General features: G+C 58.4%; 1 protein-coding gene across 2 annotated transcripts in view; it reads right to left on the bottom strand.

Annotated features, from left to right (window-relative positions):
- Positions 1-5,880: 5,880 nt before the first annotated feature.
- The window catches only part of GGA1 (golgi-associated, gamma adaptin ear containing, ARF binding protein 1), an 18,772-nt gene continuing 5,419 nt past the window's right edge, over positions 5,881-19,233 (bottom strand). For both annotated transcript variants that reach the window (XM_014530840.1, XM_005883221.2), the window contains exons 3-17: positions 19,092-19,167; positions 18,085-18,183; positions 17,017-17,140; positions 16,491-16,591; positions 15,731-15,811; positions 13,699-13,839; positions 13,543-13,624; positions 12,304-12,411; positions 11,483-11,635; positions 9,563-9,627; positions 8,941-9,107; positions 8,328-8,518; positions 7,293-7,462; positions 6,971-7,081; positions 5,881-6,879 (exon numbers count right to left, since the gene is read on the bottom strand). In XM_014530840.1, the coding sequence (XP_014386326.1) occupies positions 6,769-6,879; positions 6,971-7,081; positions 7,293-7,462; positions 8,328-8,518; positions 8,941-9,107; positions 9,563-9,627; positions 11,483-11,635; positions 12,304-12,411; positions 13,543-13,624; positions 13,699-13,839; positions 15,731-15,811; positions 16,491-16,591; positions 17,017-17,140; positions 18,085-18,168 (1,689 nt within the window). In that variant the 5' untranslated portion in view covers positions 18,169-18,183; positions 19,092-19,167 and the 3' untranslated portion in view covers positions 5,881-6,768. The remainder of the gene's footprint in view (positions 6,880-6,970; positions 7,082-7,292; positions 7,463-8,327; positions 8,519-8,940; positions 9,108-9,562; positions 9,628-11,482; positions 11,636-12,303; positions 12,412-13,542; positions 13,625-13,698; positions 13,840-15,730; positions 15,812-16,490; positions 16,592-17,016; positions 17,141-18,084; positions 18,184-19,091; positions 19,168-19,233) is intronic.

The raw sequence follows: 19,233 nt of genomic DNA on the forward strand, positions 1-19,233 counted from the left end.
CCAGCCAGGACTCAGTCCCCTCCCCTCCTCCAGGGTCTGTGGCCCTGACTGCCCCTCCCCCCATGAGACGACCAGAGATGCTTCCCGGCTGGGCGATCGGCTGGGGTCATCCGGCTGCTGCGTGCCCTTGGATAAGTCCCTGGAACTCTGGCCTTGATGTCTCTGGTGGCCTGATGAGCCAGCTGTCCTGGCCCTGTCTGACAACACAAGATACCTCTGCCGGCTCCTCCAGCATCCATGCTCCTGCTCCCCTCACCCCTTTAAAGGGGATGTGTGCCCCTCCAGCCACAGCCAACACTCCCAGAGTGCTTGCCACCAACAGTTTTCCTCCATCTGCCCTTCTCTCTGGTACGGCAGTGATATGGCTGCTGCTCTGCCCCTCCAAACTCATAGCAGTTACTAGTATATCTGGTTCTGCACATGAAACAGTTGGGCACACAGTAGGTGCTCCATAGATACCTGCTAGTTAACACACGATGAGAGCCTTTGGGAAACAGTGGGCCCTCCTTACTCGGAGCCCCTGCACCCCTTAGACATCAGGAGCTGGGGGGAGGAGGGGGGGGAGGGATAGGCGTAGGGGAGAACCCTGCACTTTGATCTGCTGGAGTTTCAGTTCAGTTTGAGGATTACTTGAGCAGACTTGTGTGAGTGGGCAGACTGGGCACTTCTCTAGGGCAGGACCTCGGCCTCAGGCATCTCAGTGATCCAGTGCCCAGCACGGGGCCTGGCTCCCAGCGGGCACTTGCTGGACTCTGACTGCCTCTCCACTCCTCAGAGGGAGAGCCAGGCGGGCCCCGGGGGGGGGGGGGTGGGGGTGGGAAGGGAACCCTCAGCTGTTGCTGCTTGAACCAGAGGCTCCCACCTGAGTGGGAGAAGCTGGAGGCCCCTGGATCAAAGGCTCAGGCCAGGATGAGGAGATGCCGCCTGCCCTGCCCCAACTGGAAGCCCCTGGAGGGGATTCTGGAAAGGGAGCAGGGCTTGAAGAATGCCTCCACGAAGGGAGACGCGAGTCCAGAGTAGACCTGACTTCTTAAAACGTGGGGCTGGGTGGCAATGTCTGGGTTCTAGTCCTGTCCTCTCCACCTTCCTCACTGGCCAGAACCCAGAACTTGGTGGTGGCTCAGTTTCCCCTCTCTGCAGCGGGCACAACCTACTGTGTGCAGAACTGGGAAACTGAAGACTCCCGAGCCAGCAGCTTGACACCAGGTTACCACCGTCCTGCCATCTGGGAGATCGCCAGGCTCCCTGGTGTCCCCACCCTGTTTCAGCCCCATCTGCAGCCTGGACCACACTGGGGTCCCTGAGGAGAAGGCCTGGCTCCTACTGCTGTCCCTCCTAGACTTGCCCAGGCCTGAGCCCCAGCTCCAGCCTGGGGAGCCAGTCCATTGGGCCGTAGCAGCAGCTGCTGGGGAAACACCCCGAGCCGTGTATAAGCAGGCCACGTGAGCGCCAGGCTTCCCTCCCATCCAGTCTCCACAGGAAAGGCACTTGGCTCTTCTCTGTGCAGCCTGGGTGGGGTGCCGTGCCTTTTGGCTAGGCGAGGGGTACATTTTAGGGTATATTTAAGTTCAAGCACACTTGGATGTTGCATCACAAAAGGTTGGAGGCCCCAAAAGTTGAAGGATCACAGGCTGTTCCTTCAAAGGATGTTGTAACCAGAGATCTTTGGACTCAGAAGTTTCCATCAGTGGGTGTTGAAGTTGTAGTTTTAGAACTGCAGATACAGAAGGGGACCTGAGGTTGCCATCCAACCCCTATTCCAATCACAAGACCTTTCACATTGCACTGCAAGGGTTTTTGTTGTTGTTAATCCTCACCTAGGGATATTTTCCACTGATTTTTAGAAAGAGTGGAAGGGAGGGGGAGAGGCAGAGAGAGCAACATCGATGTGAGAGACACACATAGATTGGTTGCCTCCCGCACATGCCCTGACCAAGGCCGGGGATCAGCTTGCAACTACAGTATGTGCCCTTGACCGGAATCAAACCCTGGACCCTGCAGTCCTTGGGCCAATGCTCTATCCACTGAGCCAAACCAGCGAGGGCTGCAAGGGTGTGTTGACCTTGCTGGGTCTCCTCTCCAGGAGCCTGAGTCCTGTCTGGCTCATGCTGAAGCCTCCGCAAGGTGCTCAAAAAACACAGCTGACTCGAATCACAAATGAAGATCCTGCATCAATGGACACTTATTTCCAACCCAACAGACAGCAAGAACTGAACTTAAGGGTGTGCATGGAGCCAGCCGGCTGGGCTCGGCCTCTCACTAGCTGGGTGACCTTGGGTGAGGTGGCTTACCTCTCTGAGCCTCAGTGTCCTTGGTAAAGTGGGACTTATAACAGCAGTTACCTGCTGAGGAGTGAAAGAGTTAATATGTAAAGTGCTTAGGACAGTGCTTGGCCCTGTTTCTCATTCAGCCTGCAGAGCCAGGAATGCCAAGACCCTTTACCCCCATCCCTGCCTCAGTTGCCCCCTAAATGTGTCCTGCTGCCTTGGGACAATGGCACTTATTGTCATGTACTTTAGCCCGTCCTCCAGTGAGGTTGGTACTGCCCCCATTTTACAGGTGAGCAGACTGAGGTTCTTGTCCCAAGGTTCCTAGCTGGTTAAGTGGTAGAGACCAAGTTAGAAAGCAGACCGGACACCAGATCTCCAAAGCCCCCACGTGCTCTCCTGCTGTGTTAGAGGGACCGCCTGGAGACCCAGAAATGCTGGTCCCTGCCCCCACCTGAATCCCCGTGGCTGCTTTGAGCCCAGAGGCTCAGTACAGCCTGAGAAAATGTGACAGCCTGGGAAGTGCCTGCTGTGAAGCTAAAGCAGGATGTGGGCAGGGTGGCGAGTGGCTGGGGCAGTGCAGTGGTGGTAGCAGGGGTCAGCTGTGGGGCCGCAGGACTGAGCAAGAATCTCTTGTTTTAGACACTTTGACATATTGTTTGTTTGGCCATATCAGTGCTGCCCTCTGAGTGGAGGCTTCCACCCAGAGCAGCGAGGCGTGTGGTATGATTGCTGGGGCTCCAGAAACTTCCTTGCCTCCTGCTCCAGTTGAAAGGACTTCCCAGGAAACACTGGGTGGGGCTGGGGCACAAGGCCTCCAGCACAACCTGATGGCCCTAGAGCCTGCACCTTAACCCCAGCCGCAGAGGACAGCAGCCGACAGAGGTGTGTAGGCTCAGAAGGCAGGTGGCCATGGTGTGGGCCCTAAATGGGGACACCAATGTCCCTGGAGGATGTGCTAAATAAAGTACATGACGGTGTGTGGCCTTTATTCATTCCGAGCCTCAGTTTCCCATTTCACAGGGCAGCTGTGAGGACTGAGGGAGAGGCTGCATGCAGCAGGTCTAGTTTGGCGCCAGGCCTCGGGCTGGCCCGGCACCTGCCTGGTGTGCCTGTGCCCTGGCCAGGAGGCCCGCAGCGGCTGGGGCAGGCTCCCCAGGCGAGCAGCAGCCTGTTTCTCTTGGCTGCCGTGAGCGGATGAGCACAGTGTGCTGCGGTTGCTAAAAAAAAACACACGAGCTGCTGCCTCCAGCCCCACAAATAGAAGTCGAAGTGTGGCTTCAGGTCTGGGAAGCCCCACTGCTCCTGGGGTGGCGGTGGGGTCACCCTTCAAGAGGCAGAGCCCACTCCCTTCCTGTGCCCCCCATTCCAGCCCATGGACTCCAAAGGCTCTGGGTCTCCTGCGCTGGGCTCCCCGCCTCTGTATGAATTGACACCGAACTTGGGGAATGATTGCTCCAGGGAGTAGAAGCCAAGGGTCCCCTCCTCTGACTAGACCCCCCCCCCCCCCGCAACCCTTCACAGATTCGGGCCTTGCTGGGCATCTCTCGTCCCCTCCCGGCTCTCAGCATGTCATGCTGAGCTCCTGGCTCACAGGTTCCATGCCAGGCTGTGAGCTGAGGACAGGGCAGTGCCTGGCACAGGGGCTACTCAAGAGGCACTTGCAGGACGGACAGACATTTGGATGAATAGACTACAAACGAGGGAAGGTGGGAGATCTGAACGACTGAAGGGATCTCCCTGTCCCTCTAACATCTGGGTCATCCCAAGCTGACAGTCTGGGATACGGGCTTTTTTTTTGTTAATCGAGGATATCTTTCCATTGATTTTTAGAGTGGAAGGAGGGGGAGAGACAGAAACAGCGATGTGAGAGACACATCAGTTGGATGCCTCTTGCAGGTGCCCCAACTGGGGCCAGTGATTAAGCCTGCAACTGAGGTACATGCCCTTGACAAGAATCGGACCCACAACCTTCAGTCCACTGAGCCCAGCCCTAGTTGGTTGGGCTGCTTTTGCATGCAGTCTGCTTTTGCCCAGACTCTTCAGGGTCCTTACAGCTCACAGGGTCCCTCTCACTTCCTTTTAAAGCAGGGGTGGGGAACCTGTTTTTCTGCCAGGGGCCATTTGGATATTTATAACATCTTTCGCGGCCATACACAATTATCAACTTAAAAATTAGCCTGCTATATTTGGTCAAACACTTAATTAACTCACCCTAATGCCTTGGCAGGGCCAGACCAAATGATTTCTTGGGCCTTATATGGCCCACAGGCCGGATGTTCCCCACCACTATTTTAAAGCAAGGAACCTAAAGACCAGAGAAGCAAGGGCCTTGCTCAAAGTCACACATCAAGCCAGGGAACCCACCGGAAGCAGCCCCCGACGCCAGCTGCAGCCACACACATCCCCACAGCCCGCAGCCTTCCTGGGCCAGCAGGAGACTCAGCTCCAGACGGTGCCTCTGGGACCCCGGGGGCCTTGCAGGAAATAGGGTTGTTTCATTTAGAAGGAAGGACCTTCCAACTAGACTGTCTTGGAGACATCACAAGTCAGGAGCTCTGCCCCGGGTTGGGGGTGGGGGGAGGAGGAGGGGGGACAGGGGACAGCTGGGAGGGGATGTCCAGGGGATGCTGGAAGGCTCCAACAGGCGAGGAGTGGAAGTGCCACTTTTGTCCCCTTGGCAGCATGGCAGGGGAGGATTGCCCCTCTGCCCTTCAGTGTCCCTGCCACAGGAGCGCCCCCCTGCCCAAGCGTCCCTCAGTTGCTGCACAGAAGCTGGGGAGTCGGATGTGCAGGGCTCTGAAAACCAGCGGGCTGGGCTGTCCTCCAGCACATCTCAATAGTTTCTAAGGAAGGGGCTCGGTGGCCAAGTTCAGACTGGGGAAGACTAGGTTAGACAAAGTGAAACTGGTTTCTTAAAACAGGGCTTCCCATCATCTGCTAGGAGCAGAAATGGCGGGCAGCCTTCCCCAGACTACTGAACAGGAACTCTCTCCTGCAGAGCAGCGTGGAGGGTACTAACCCCTCCCCGCTCAGCTCAGCACCGCTGGCTCTCTCAGCCGCAGAGCCTCTAAGCCACTCCTGGGGCCTGGACCCCAGCCTCCCAGTTAAGAGAAACTGATAACAGCAGGGGGAAGTGCGCTGCAGCTGGGAGTGGCAGGGGGCCCAGTGCAGGGTCCCTGGGCCTCTCCAGAAAAAGCTGCAACTGGCGCTTTGCTTCCTGGGAGCAGCGTCTGAGGAAAGGGAGAAGCGAGGCCGAGGCCGGACCTCCGGGGCGGGGCTGCAGCACAGTTGTGTTATGAGAGCTGAGTGCAGCAGGAGGAAGTTGTGAGCAGCCAGGGCTCCTGGCAGGCCCGGAGCAAGCAGAGCGAGGGCTGCTCCTTTCCAGCTGGGACGGCTCTGCGCCCGCCGGCCACAGCCCTGAGCCCTCTCTGGTGACTCAGCACTGGCCACAGGCCCGTAAGCAGGGCCTCTTCCTGTGCAGGGCTCAGGGATGGTGGGGAGAGGAACCATGGCCTGAGCGCCAAACGCAGAGGCAGAGAAGCCTGCAGGGTAGCCCTGGGACCCCTCCTGTCTCCGTTTTCCTTCACCTCAGAAGGGCTACGAGAGCTGGTCCAGGAAAAAGGACATTTTATTTCCATAAATACTCCTGCTCTCACTCACACACTGACCACTCCTGCCCATAAACAGATGGACAGAGGCGAGACACCCACAGGAGGCCCAGCAGAGGCCCAGGAATGAAGGGGACTCTGAGAACCAGTGCAGGCCCTCCCTGGGCCAGAGTCCTGGGGCCCCCAGTGGGGCCACCTGCCTCTGGCATTACCCTTGGGCCAGCAGTTGCACGGCCCCCACAGCTCCTCAGGAGGCCTGAGAGCAAAGGGGCCAGGCCCGTAGAGGGAGACCCCCAGGAGGAGGAGGAGACAGGTGGGGCTCCCCCAACTGGGCCCCCTGAGATGGTGACCACAGGGCCACTCAGAAATAAAAGCTGAGTCAAACCACACACCAGAGAGTGCAAACAGCTGGGGGTGCAGGCCTCACCTCCCATAGTTACCCAGTTCCTATGGAGGAGGCCGGAGCTGGTTCCTGGCTCCAGCGTGGCTCCCAGTTATGGCTGGGCCTTCCCATAAGGCATAAGGACGGGCGGGGATGACCCCACCCCAGGCTGGGGTCTGGGCTGGGCCTGAGGTCCCGGCCCCTGCCCGGCAGCCATGCTTCACCCAAGGACCCCAAGTCCTTCCAGGGCCACAGCCCTCCCCTGCGGCAGGCTCCCACCTGTGGTGAAGTCCCCAGCAGTGCAAACCCAGGCCCAGCCTCCTGCTGGGTTTGGCTCAGCAGGGGAGGGGTTCAGGAAGGAGGGGGGCACAGGGGTGAGGGAAGAAGCACCAGGCACAGGGGATATGGCCATGGGGACAAAGGTGTCCTAGGCCACCACAGCCTCCTGCCCAGGCTAGCCAGTGGCCAGTCCCGTTGCCCCCTCCTCCTCTCCCCTCCTCTCTCTGTTCTAGAGGCTCCCCCAGGTCTCGGGCGGGGGGAACTGGTCCACATCCCCCATCTCGTTGTAGGTCTGGTCGCCCATGGTGAAGAGGAGCTTGTAGCGGAGGCGAACCTTCTCCTGGGGCAGAGACGGTAAAGGCAGAGGGTCAGAGGTGGAGAGGAGGCTGCCCCCACCCCATAGCAGTGCCCCGTCCCAGCTGGGCCCTCACCTTCTGGGGGTTGGCGAGGAGCAGGACCTGGGTGATAGCTGAGGGGTGGACGATGGGGTTGAATGCTGGCAGCTCTGTGCCTGAGGGTGGCTGCAGCTTCACTTTCATGACCTGTGGACAGGAGGGCAGGATGGGCACAGCTAGCCCTGGCTTCCCCTGCCCATCCCGAGGAGCCAAGCCCAGCCTGCCCGCCAGCTCCTCTTCGGGGGGGCCTGGGGCTCTGTCCTTTGGTTCCTTTTTACCCCGAGTCCCCACTCCCAGCTGGCCCCCGTCTAGCCTGGAGTCACCCGGCCTTGAGAGGAGGGAGGTATGACAGTGTCACCTTGGGGACAGCTGACTGGAAAACGATGTTGCGGATGGGCTGGGGGGCGGTGCTCAGCATGGAAACCACCACCACCAGCACGTCGGAGCGCCCAGGCAGCGGGTCTCGGGCGAAGTGGAAGAGGACCCGGAAGCCATGCTGGTCGTACACGGTCACCGGCAAGATGCTGCCTGCAGGGGAGAGGGGCAGAGGGCAATGGGTGGTGCTGGGCCCGAGCCCAAGCACATCTGACGAGCTCCCCACACCCGGCTCACATCAGGTCTTCACTGCTCAGCTGGGAATGAACGAATGAACCCACAAACTTAGGTCCTCGCCTCGATCCTGGGCAGCAGTGCAGCCAGGGGTACAGACTGATGCCCAGGAAGGCAGGTGAACGTGCAGTGTCATGGCGGAGGCAAGACACCCAGCCGGGAACGGAGCCCCATGCAGGGCTCTGCCAGTATGTACACGGCTGCTGGCTGTCATGCTGGAGTGAAGTGGGGTCCTGTCTCACTGTGTGACCCTGGTCTAGTCACTCCACTGCTCAGGGCCTCCCTACTGGTAGACGGGGCATCACTACCTACCTCCCGGGACACAGAAGTGTGACGCCCTTGGTCACGGATGGACGAGGCTGAGAAGGCTGGGCGTCTTTATCTGTCTATGCAGGGCCTGTGCTGCTGGGGGCCCCCTGTTGCTCCCGGGCGGGAGAAGCCCAGACCTAGACCTGGATCTTTATCTCAGTTTGGTTTTGTGATCTTGGGGAGACCCCAAACCTATGTCCCGGGGGCCAGCCACCGGAAGTCTGCTGCCTGGGTGAGCCTGGAGTTTATATGGCTGTTCTGTGCCACTCTGGGATGGATGAGGAGACGGCTGAGCAGGGTCCTGCCCAGAACTCCTCGCTGAGCCAGGCAGGGCAGAAAGGACTGGGAAGAAAGGCCCACTTTCCCACCTGTCCCCCAGAAAGAGCTCCTGGAGGGGCAACGCGGTGGGTGGTGCTGCTGGGCCGTGAGCTGACCTGGCCCAGCCTGCACCCGCACGTGCCCCCGCCCTACTCACTGGGTTTGATGGACTCCAGGGGCACAGTGATGTTGGCCAGCGAGAGCTCAGTCTGCGTGGGCTGCTGCAGAGGCCCCAGGGGCTCAGGGGACGTGCTGTGGAGGCTGGCGGCACTGGCGCTGGGTGAGCTGCCGCTGCTTTTATTCTGCAGGTCCCGGAGTGTGAGCCGGGGGGCGGGCTGCTGCTTCTCCCTTATTGGAGGGCGGTGCATTGAGAGGTGACTCTTCGGTGACCAAGAGACCGGGGGCCCAGGGAAGGTGGGCTTCCTGACTGTCCCTGACACCTCCCTGTCTCTCTGGCCCCGGTTTCCTCACCTTAAAATGGGCAGCTCTCTCTCCTCCCCCCGCCCCCTGGAGCTGTGTCCTCCTCACTGTTGACCCTCCATCTTTCTCAGGTGCTGGGACGCCTGAGTGGGGCACAGGTCCCCTTTCTCTCATAAACTCCATGCCCTGGGACGGGCCCAGCACACCCTTGCACCCAGTGCAGTGCTTGGCACAAGGTGGTGCTCTGCAGCCACTGCTCACAGGAACGCACTGGCACTGGGCCTCTCCCTGCCGGGTCTGGTTGTGGGACAGAGAGGGCTCCCCCCATGCCAGCCAGGGTGTGCCCTCACCACCGCACTTGTTGGGACTCCGGGGGCAGTGACTGCTGTAGCAGGGTCTTCCCCAGGAGGTCCAGGTCATCCAGACCACTGCTCACTGGCAGGGATGTCTGAACGGGGTGCCAACTGTCCGTGCTGGGTGCTGGAGCGGGGGCGGGGGGTTCAGCGCCATTAGATGACTGTCGGGCATACAAAGGACGCAGGTGGGTGAGGTGGTGCTGAAAAGGAGGCCCCTTCCCCTCCCTGCAGGTGACGTCTGGGGAAGCAGCAGCAGGGATGGGGACCACCTTCCTGCCAGGCCTGACCCCTCTCACTGCAGGGTCACTAGTGGGTCAGGCCTGGCAGGCCTGGTCTGGGTTCTACTCTAGAAACCATCACATTCCAGGGACCTCAAAAACACCCTCAAGAGAACAGGAATAAGGAGCCCCCACCTCAACCCAAGGGAGGCCCAAGGCTGAGACTGGCAGGGAGGGGCACCTGGAGGTAAGAGGACCGCCTGCCTTTCTCCACCCGGGGATGGAGGCCTCAGCCCCTGGGCCGTCCCTCCCGCTCATCTCCTCTCATTGCTCTCTTGGCTGCCTGACCAAGGTGCTCTGCTGCCAGGGTGGGTCAGGCTAGTTCCGGGCCCTCCTACCTGGAAGCTGTTCCATCCAGCACCCTCCAAGCTTGGGCCTGAAGGTGGTGTGGGGTCACTGAGGCCTGCGGGGAAGCAAGAGAGAGATAAAGGAGTTGGATCCCTGAGCAGAGGCGAGAGACATGGGGCTCCTGTGTGATAGGTTGGGGTCCCTGGCTCCTACCCTCCCCCCTGCACTCCTTCCTCCGAGAGGCTCAGTTCAAAGGGGAAAAGCCCACGTCAGCACTTTCACAGGGAGCCAGCCACAGAGCAGAAGGAGAAGCTAACATCCCGACAGCCCGTTCCCGGCCACACATGCTTCCTCTGCTGCTGCTCAGAAGCCAAGTCAACTACAGATGTCAGGACTTCCATCTGCGCCACCAGCTGGCAGCTGCTGCTGGTGGTGGGGAGCAGTGCAGGAGGTGGGAGACACCAAGTGGGGTTCCTGACGTCAAGGCCTCGATGGCCAGGGGGCAGCACCCTGCCGACTGACTGGAGGGATGCCCTCTGAGTGTCCGAAGGGCGCTGTGGGACAGTGAACGGGGCCCGGGGCCCTGGGCCTAGCCCAGAGTCGGAGCAGCCAGGGGCAAGGTGCTGGCTGGGCAGCAGTGGCCCCATGTGCACAATGCAGGGTGGGCTGGGGCAGACTGTGAAGACCCCATCTGCCTTGGCACGTGCCAACAAGGCTGGCTCGCTGGTGCCAGAGAGCTGTGGGCCCTGTGAAGGCTGCTGATCGGTAGAAGGCAGCAGGTCCCCAACCTGTCTGACCTCTGCCTGCCCCGGAGCACTCTCTGGCCGGGTTCACCCAGACTTCACCGACAGAAGACAAGTTATCCTGTTTCTAGCAAATCCTGAATAAGTGAGGGCCGGCCTGTGACAGGCAAAGGCAAGCGCAGGAAGCTGTGGCTATCGGCTCCCTTCCGCAGGACACACCTCTGACACCACGGTGGTAACTGGTAACGTTTCCTACACCCCCTGATGTGTCAGGCACTTCAGCCCTGTGTCTCACTTAATGCTTACACCAGCTTACAAGGCAGGAATGTGGTTCTCATCCCTCTTTTAGGGATGAGAAAACAGGTGCTCAGAGGGGCTAAGTAATCTGTCCAAGGCCACAGAGCTGGAAAGTGGCCGAGTCTAGACTTGGCCAGAGCATGGTCTACTGGCTGGAGTTTGAGTACAGCTCTGCCACTCAGCTGTGTGACCCCTCGCTGGTGACAACCGCCCTGTGCCCACACAGCAGCAGCACCCACATCGGAGGACTGTTGTAATAAATGCGATGCACGCCGTCTCTGACACACAGGAAGTCCCCACTGCCTAGCCTGCCCGCCCCCTCACCCTTCCTGCTGCAGAACCGTTTAGGAAAAGCCCCCTTTGTGGTCCCAGAGCTGGGCGGGTGCCGCCCTGGCACTGCTGGTTCCTGTTCCCACATTTCCTTTGCCTTCGAGAAGAAATCAGAGGAAGGTGGAGGCTCAGGCCTCTGCTGAAGCGACACGGGGACAGGAAGTGCACAGCACACCTCGCTTCTCCAGAGGTGGCTTTGCCACAGCCACTCACTGGGGGTTCGGCCACCCACAAGCGGGGCCCGTCAGTGGCTGCCGCCCTGGCTTTCTCATCACTGCTGCCCACCCCGCTCTGTGAGACAGGGCAGGGCCTCTGGCTCTGAATGAGGAGGGGCAGGTGGGTGTGTAAGCGACCCTGTGGGCAGACCCTCCTAGGAAGGGTACGCTGACATGCCCAGAGAGGGGAACTGAACCTGGCCCACTGTCCCCCTCGTCTCACTCCTCACCCCAAGTCCCCATTCCCTTTCCTGGCTGGGGAGCTCCACAGCGCTCAGGGGAGGACTCACACGCTGACCTGACCAGGCTCTGCAAGCAGCTCGTGCACGGGCACCAGCCCCGCCTGCAGCTGAGCCCGCCCGCTCCGGGCCCGGCCCATCCTCACCCAGAGACATGAGCTCATCATCAAGCAGGGAAACGGAGGCGCTGGGCTGCTCGGGGCTGCCCTGGGTGACAGGGCAGGTGGGCACGGCTGGGTAGGTGGTGCCTGAAGGAGGGAGATCCAGGCCTGAGAGGTCCAACAGGGCCGAGGTGCTCCCTGGGTGGGAAAGGAGAGTCAGGCAAGTCCTGGGGAGGACGCTCAGGTTCTCAGAGTCCATGGGGGTTGAGGGGCAGCTGTCCCCTCACCCGTCATGACTCCCCTGCTTCCCCCTCCTTGGCCACACGGCCCTTGCCCCTAAATCTGCCCACCCAGCCCTTTCCTCAGCACATGCTATTCCTTCTGTCTGGAACGGATTTGCTTCTTCTACTTGGTGAACTGCCTCCCACCCTTAAGGCCCTGCTTAAACTCTACTGCTTCCGCACAGTGCCCCCCCCTCCCCAAAGGGCCAATTCCAACCTCTTCTGTGGGTCCCAGAGCGGCGTTTTACCCTTATTGTCAGACCCTCCTACCACTTCTGATGATGAGACTAAGCCTTGGGGTGTCATCCAGCGCTGCACCAGAGGTGCCCGAGCTGTCAAAAGGTCTTCCTCCTTCTGCCTGTCCTTGCCAAACCCTCGGCTCCCTCCCGCTTCGTCCCACATCCAGACTTCCACTCCCCACAGCTGCAGGCGTGGCACAGACTCTCTCCCTGGGGGCCTTCCCCATCTTAAGGGGCCAGGGTCACCCTGGTGGTCACTGCTAGCAGCTCCGGGACCAGTGCACCACCCTAGACTCTGCCCCCTCCAGCCTGGGGGGCCCCTTCCCCATCTCCTGCGCCTCCTCACCAGGGATGGAGCCGGCAGCAGCATCTCCATTGACCTCCTCGCCCCGCACCAGCTGCTTGTAGAGGTTGATCACCTGGGTGAGGTTGTCGTTGGCCTGCAGGATCTCCGCTGCAATGGGCAGAAAGGGAGAGGCCAGTGTGAAGGCATGTGGGGCCTCTGTGGGGAGATGAGCAGCCCTCGTGAGGGAGTGGGGCGGCGGGCATCCCATCTCATCTACGCAGACTCAGGCCCTCGGTCACCCTTGTCCACTGCTCCCTCCACACTGCCCCGTGCCAGCCCCTGCACTCAGTGCATGGCCCCGCTCCAGGCCTCCACGCGGCTCTGCTGTCGATACCCCAGATCTCTGCATGCTTCCTCCCTTCCTGTCTTCAGGTCTTCACCCAGGTCACTTTGGGGAGGCCTCCTTTAATCCCACTTGTTTTTCTCCATGTCTCTCAGCACCACCTGACAAACTGCCATTGCTCACGTCCTGGGCTTACTGTCTGTCTCCTCTCATTAGGCTACAAGCTCCATGAGGTTGTAGCTTGTGTCCATTTTGATCACTGCCACATCCCTGAGGGCCTAGAACAGTGTCTGGCACACAGTAGGCCCTTGTCAGTATCACCTCCTGGGGAGCCAGGGCTTTGAGGGATCTGGACAGTGAGCCTCTTGGTGGAGACCAGGTCCCTGGCCCATGGAGGCGCTAAGTGAGCTCCCGCTGAATGAGGCGCCGCGATGATACCCAGACCGCCGCCCAAGAGGCCCTGCTGATGTGGTAGCAGAGAACAGGATGAGAAGCTGATACGCGGCCCTAGCAGAAGCCACAGGCTCAGCTCTGGAACTGCCCAGCCTGTGGGATCCGCTCTCAGTTTGTAGCCCTTACCAGGGAGGCAGTGTCTGCAGGGAGAACCCTGCTCCACCCTGGTTCTGCCTCTGTTCTGTGATCTGGGCAAGTCACTCCTCTCCCCTCCCGTCCCCCCACCCCTGCCCCAGCGCTAGCTGTGAGATGGCGGCAATTTTCCCTCCTGTGCAGCTTGTGGGCAGTAAATGAGGTGTCTGTGAAGGGGCTTGGCCCAGGGTCTCTCCAGGATATCAGATCAGCTCCCGGCTTCCTTCTTCCTAAGCTAGGAGAAACCCAAGGTCAATGCTGGATAAAGGGGCCCCCTGGTGGTAGCTCCTGCTAACTGCAGGTACTCGGCAGGCCCTGGGAGAGGTGGAGGAAGTAGATAGAGCAATGAGCCAGCTCTGCCAGGGGCTCACCTAAGGCCTCGTCATTGTCCTCTGTGTCACTGGCCAGTCGGAAGAGTGTGGGTCGCATCCGCTCACAGCGCTGGTAGAGTTCCTGGGGGCAGTAGGGTGGGAGGTCAGGGCTGCAGGCTGGCTGAGTGGACTGGGACAGGGTGGAGACAGGCGCACCTTCATAAGGTCCTCACTGCTCTGGGCTGCAGCACCGCCCTGGCTGTGGCTCATCACCATCTCCGTCAGCAGTTTCACATTGTTGTTCACCTCCTCAATGGCACTCACCCGCTTCGAGATCTTCTCCATCCGCTTCTGGTCCTAGGGAGGCATCAGCAAACGCCCCTGAGAGCTGGGTCAGGCCCAGCCCCGAGCCAAGCACTGCCCACACCACTCTGTTCCCAGGGCCTGCTGGCTGGGTGTCAAGGCAGACACTGCTAAGAGCCCCTCATGCCCGGAGTAGGGGACTCTGGTCCAAGAAGCCCTCAGCCAACCCTCCTCATTTCCTCTCTTCCTGCCAGTGCCCCCTGGACCCAGGTGTCTGCATGGGCCCCTAAGAACCTCCTGGGCCCTCAGCCAGTCTCCAGGGATGGCCCAGGAATCTGGGTCTCTAACACTTGCCAGGTGATTCTGGAGGACCAGGGCCCAGACCTACTACACCTGTGGTTCTACATGAGCCTTGCCTTCCTCATGTTTGTCTCTTGAAAGGAGGTTCTGGTACTTGAGAGTGAAAGACCTTAATGGTCATCAAGTGCAATCTGGAAACTAGTGCAGTGACCCCTGCCAATGTCGTTAGTCCTGGCAAATGGATGGGCACTCATCCTTGAAAGGCATTGCAGGAAGTGCCCCTGCTGCCCAGGCCAACTCTCCTTACTACGCATGTTCCTCCCTTGTGGCATGAAAGGAGGGCTTGTGCCGTGCTGTCTTGGGATACCCTGCACTTGCTCTTGGCTGTCAGAGCAGCCTGACTTTAAGAGACAACCCAGGCCGAAACCGGTTTGGCTCAGTGAATAGAGCGTCGGCCTGCGGACTGAGGGGTCCCGGGTTCGGTTCCGGTCAAGGGCATGTGCCTAGGTTGCGGGCACGTCCCCGGTGGGGGATGTGCAGGAGGCAGCTGATCGATGTTTCTCTCTCATCGATGTTTCTGACTCTCTATCTCTCTCCTTTCCTCTCTGTAAAAAATCAATAAAAAAATATACATATAAAAAAAAAAGTTTAAAAAAAAAAAGAGACAACCCAGAACTTCTGCCCTCTGGGTCTCCAGACTGCAAACTTTTTTGAGAACTTGTCTTTATCAATAAAAAAATGTTTCAGCATGCACCCATATATGTATACAGATGGTCCCCAACTTATAATGGTTCAACTTACGACTTTTTTACTTTATGATGGTGAGAAAATGATATGCATAAATTACATGATAGTCAAAAATAGGCTTTGTGTCAGATGACTTTGCCCAACTGTAGGTAATGTGTGTTGTGAGCATATTTAACCCTTTGAGTGCCCACCAATATCCTAGGAACTATGCTAAAATTGCCAAGGCATTTTTGCTGATTTTACAGCAGTTTAGGAAAAAAATTATGAATCGCAAGTAAATGAAGTTACATATTCAATATCTTCCACAAAATCGTCATCTTCACAGCAAGAATTGACATATTTAGCAATATCATCACCACTAATAAAAGCAGACTTAGAACTGGACACTGCAGGAGGAGCGCGATAGCGCTCCCGGCACTTTTGGTGAAAGACAGGAGGAGCGCGGTCGCGCTCCCCGGCACTCTAGGGGTTAAGGTAGGCTAGGCTAAGCTATGTTTGGTAACTTAGGTGTATTAAACACTTTTTTGATTTAAAACATTTTCAACTTACAATGGATTTATGGGATGTAACCCCATTGTAAGTCAAGGAGCATCTGTATTTATTTATAAATTAATCATACATTATTCTCTCTCTCTCTCTCTAAATGTAGTAAAGCTTAATTTATTCCGAATTTTTATGGAAAAGATCTAGGGAAGATGGACTTGGCTGCTGGGAAATTCTTCCCTCTACAGCGGTCCTGGTTCAGCCCACTGGGGTCCCGCAGTCAGTCAGCTCCTTCCCTGTGTGACAGCCCCTTAGCTGGGTCACTGCAGAATCCCTCCTATGCACATCCACCCCACCTCGCAGCCAGCTGAACATCTTCACGCCCCTCCTCCCTGTGCTCTGGCTCGGCCATCACCTCTTGCACCATCTCCTTGATGAGTTTGTTGGCCGCTCGGAGGTCCTCCGGGTGGGAGCTCTTCAGCAGGCGGGCCAGCATCTGCGAAGACAGGAGGGCGTGACCACGATGGCAGGGAGTGGGCCTGGGGTCACGTGCTGGCTCCCCACTCCTGGCTGTGGGATGTTACCTAAGCTCTCATGAAATGGCGAGAATCTACTGACACCTGATGGGGTGGCCACAGGACAACTGAGACACTGCGCATAAGTGCTCCCCACAGTTTCCGGCAGAAATAAGTTCTCAACAAATGGCGCAAAGCATCCTATTACCGCTGTTAGCGAGCCTTTCTGGGATGGTGTGCAAGAAGCTTAGCTGTGGTTACTCTCTGGGGTGGGCGAGGTAGGCAGGAGCTTTTACTGTGTATCTTACCTCATGTGCAGTTTCATTTCTTGCCTATGAACACATGCTTCTTTTACAAAAAGCGAATGAAATTACGTTCAAAGGGTGAACGACATAAAGACATGCAAATGCCTGGGCAACCTATGAAATGCCCTCAAACCAACCCCACGGACACCAGGCGCTCTCCTGTGTTTACTAAATGCAGGGCACCGTATGGGGAGTCCTCAGCATGCAGGAAGTGCTCGAGAAACAGTGCCTGTCACCCACCACAGAGAATGCTCATCTTCAGCCTCTGCTTCAAGGGCAGGGCAGCCAGGGGTTGAAATTCACTGACCCCCAAGTGGGCCCTAGAGCTCTCATCTACCCCTCCTTGGAGCCTCACCTTGGATTTCTCCTCATCTTCGAAGATTACATTCTTGGACCGAGGAGGAGGATGGGGAAAGATGGCATCATCTGGAAGCTTGGGGTCGGACTTCACTATCCCTAGAGTAGACGGGTGGTGGGAAGGCTGTCAGAAGGGCCCAGGCCCAGGGGCAGGGTGTGATGGGGCCGTGGCCAGGTAAGCACAGGAAGGACGGTGGAGGGAGTCTTTCTCCAGCATGCTGGCTCCAGACTGGTGGGCCAAGGCCTGCTCCTGACCTATCGTTGAATTGCATGGGGAAGAGTTTGGGCACCCATATTTTGAGGCCACTCCATGGGAGCCACTCTCTGAAGGGAAGCCTGACCCAAACCCACCTTCTTTCCACCCAAGCTAGCCTCAGGCAGGGCAACAAAAAGGCTTCACTGGCTATAGGTTCTTGAGGAGTTAAAGGGCAGACCCATGACCTTGCTGCCAGAGCTCCAAAGTAGTGGGCGCCCAGGAGGGGAGGAGTGGGAGGCGCGGCCAAGCCCCGGCGCCGGGGCCTCACCCTGCTTCTTGAGCATCTGGTAGGCCTCGGCAATCTTCACTTCCTCGGGCAGGCCGACCGTCCAGCTGTAGAGCAGCTCTAAGATCTTGTTCTTCACCTTCTCTGAGGTCCGAGAGCCCAGGTACTTCAAAGACCAAGAGGAGGGGAAGCCCTTGACGTTGGCTGGCTGTCTCCTCCGAACTCCCTCGGAAAGCTGGGCTCTAAGGCCCTCACATCCCACCCAAGCAGCCTGGCACAGACGGACCTCCCCTGCTAGCTCTGTCACTCGCTAGCTGTGCTAACGCTGCGTGCCTCGGTTTCCCCACAATGAGGATGCAGAGCTTACATGGCTAAGGCAGAGCCCAGTGCCTGCTCATGTAAGGTTTAACTCCGTGACCTCAGGAAGGAGCCGCCATCGGACTGACTAGGGCCGGGGCAGCTGTGGACACGCTCGGCCCTGGACCCCTCAGCCCCCCAGCAGTACACTAGGCTAAGGGAACTGGCTCTCACAAGAGTCACCTTCTGGGAGGAGAATGGGGGGGCCAGCTGGATCATTTAGCCACTCAGGAGAGCAGGTCTGAGTGAGGAAGGGCGAAGGAGGTAGGGGCACCAAACATGCTCATGACCCCTGGGAGGACTCCTCGGGCAAGCTGGGGGCATGGCCCATCTGGAGCCAGCAGGCTCCATCACTCAGGTTTGGGGCCTCAGCATCCTAGGCCTCAAGGGAGCCACTCTTGTGAAGTGGGGACAGGTGGGGCGCCATGGCCAGGTCTGCAGGGAGATCTCATTGCCAGAGCAGCTCGTGCTGGGGCAGCTGTGTGCACTCCCTGCAGCTGTCTGCCCCTAAGTACCAAGCAGTTCCAGGGCCAGCCGCCATGTCAGCGGAAGCACTCTGCCTAGAAATCAGCTGCCCCGGACTCAGTGGTGTGAAGGGGACCAGGAGAGAGGGTCTGTGCTCCTGCCGGTGAGATTTCTAATGGGGGCTGAGGCAGGAGGAGGAGCGCGAGCCCCAGGAGGAGGCCCCAGGATGAGGTGCAGTCTGTCACCCATCAGACGGCACAGGGCTGAGCTTGGGCTGGGAGCACCCACCTTGGGAGACACAACCTTGATGAGCTCGTTGAGAAAGCGGAACTTGCCCACCTCATCGTGGAACCTCTTGCCGCAGCTCTTCATGCATGTTTCCAGCACCTGGGGGGAGGCGGGGTGCGGGGACCCCGGGAGGGTCAGAGGCGGCGGCCCAGAAGTCCAGGGTTTTGTAAGGGAGAAAGTGACTTGTGAGGACAAGAGGGTTCGGAGGTTAAGAGGCCCTGAGACTGGTCGCCACCTCCTGGCGTGGCCATCTCGATACCTTTCGTAAATTATTTTCTTACTATATTCCTTTGATTGTTTTTTTAAACTTAAATAGGCACCATCTACCTTAGCCTTATTCTAAGCTATATGTCTGTGAAACCATAGGACTAGTGTGTATTTGAGAAACAAAACAAAAAATTTAATGTGTTAAAAATAAAGACATAACTATTAAAAGAAAACCTGTTTATTACTACCACCTAAAATCAGCTTGGGTACATAGTCAGTTGCTATATGACCCATGCTTGGGGGCTGCAGTGCACCCCGTCCTCTTCTGCTATTGGCAAGAAACCTCGGGCCTGAGCCCAGGCATCACTCCTTGTACTCCTGTGTCTGGAGATCACTGATGGGCTGGGCTGGCTCCGCAGTGCACCTGGGAGCTTTGTAAACATGCAGATTCCTGGAGGCAGGTACTGTAGTTCTGACCCAGCAGCTCTGGGTGGTATGTTTAACCAGCCTCCTGGAGAGCTGAGGCACAGCTCGGGCAGGGAACCTCTGGACCAGATGACCCTAAGGGGCTTCCTCCCCACAAGAGACCTGCCTGTGCAGGGTCTGGGATAGGAGGCCAGCCCACTGGTTGCTGTGGGACCCTCAGGGGATGGCCCAGACCCCCATTCTAGGCCATCTTGGCACAACGCCCTTGGGCCCTGAAGAGTCTGATGGGACCCCAAAAACCCCAGTCTTGGCCTCCCCTGGTGCTATCCACGTGGTTGGCGGTTGACCAGCACCCTCTTTCCCCTTCTCCTCACCGTTAGGGCCTGAATCGCCTCCCACTCCTGCGGGGACTGGATCTTGTGGGCCAATAGCCGGGTGGCAAGTGGAGGCCTGGGTGAGAGGAAGAGACAGAGCTAGAAGAGCCACACAGCTCAGGCGCCGGCGGGGGTGGGGGTG

Source organism: Myotis brandtii, unplaced genomic scaffold, assembly GCF_000412655.1.
Source record: "Myotis brandtii unplaced genomic scaffold, ASM41265v1 scaffold78, whole genome shotgun sequence".
Taxonomy (NCBI): domain Eukaryota; kingdom Metazoa; phylum Chordata; class Mammalia; order Chiroptera; family Vespertilionidae; genus Myotis; species Myotis brandtii.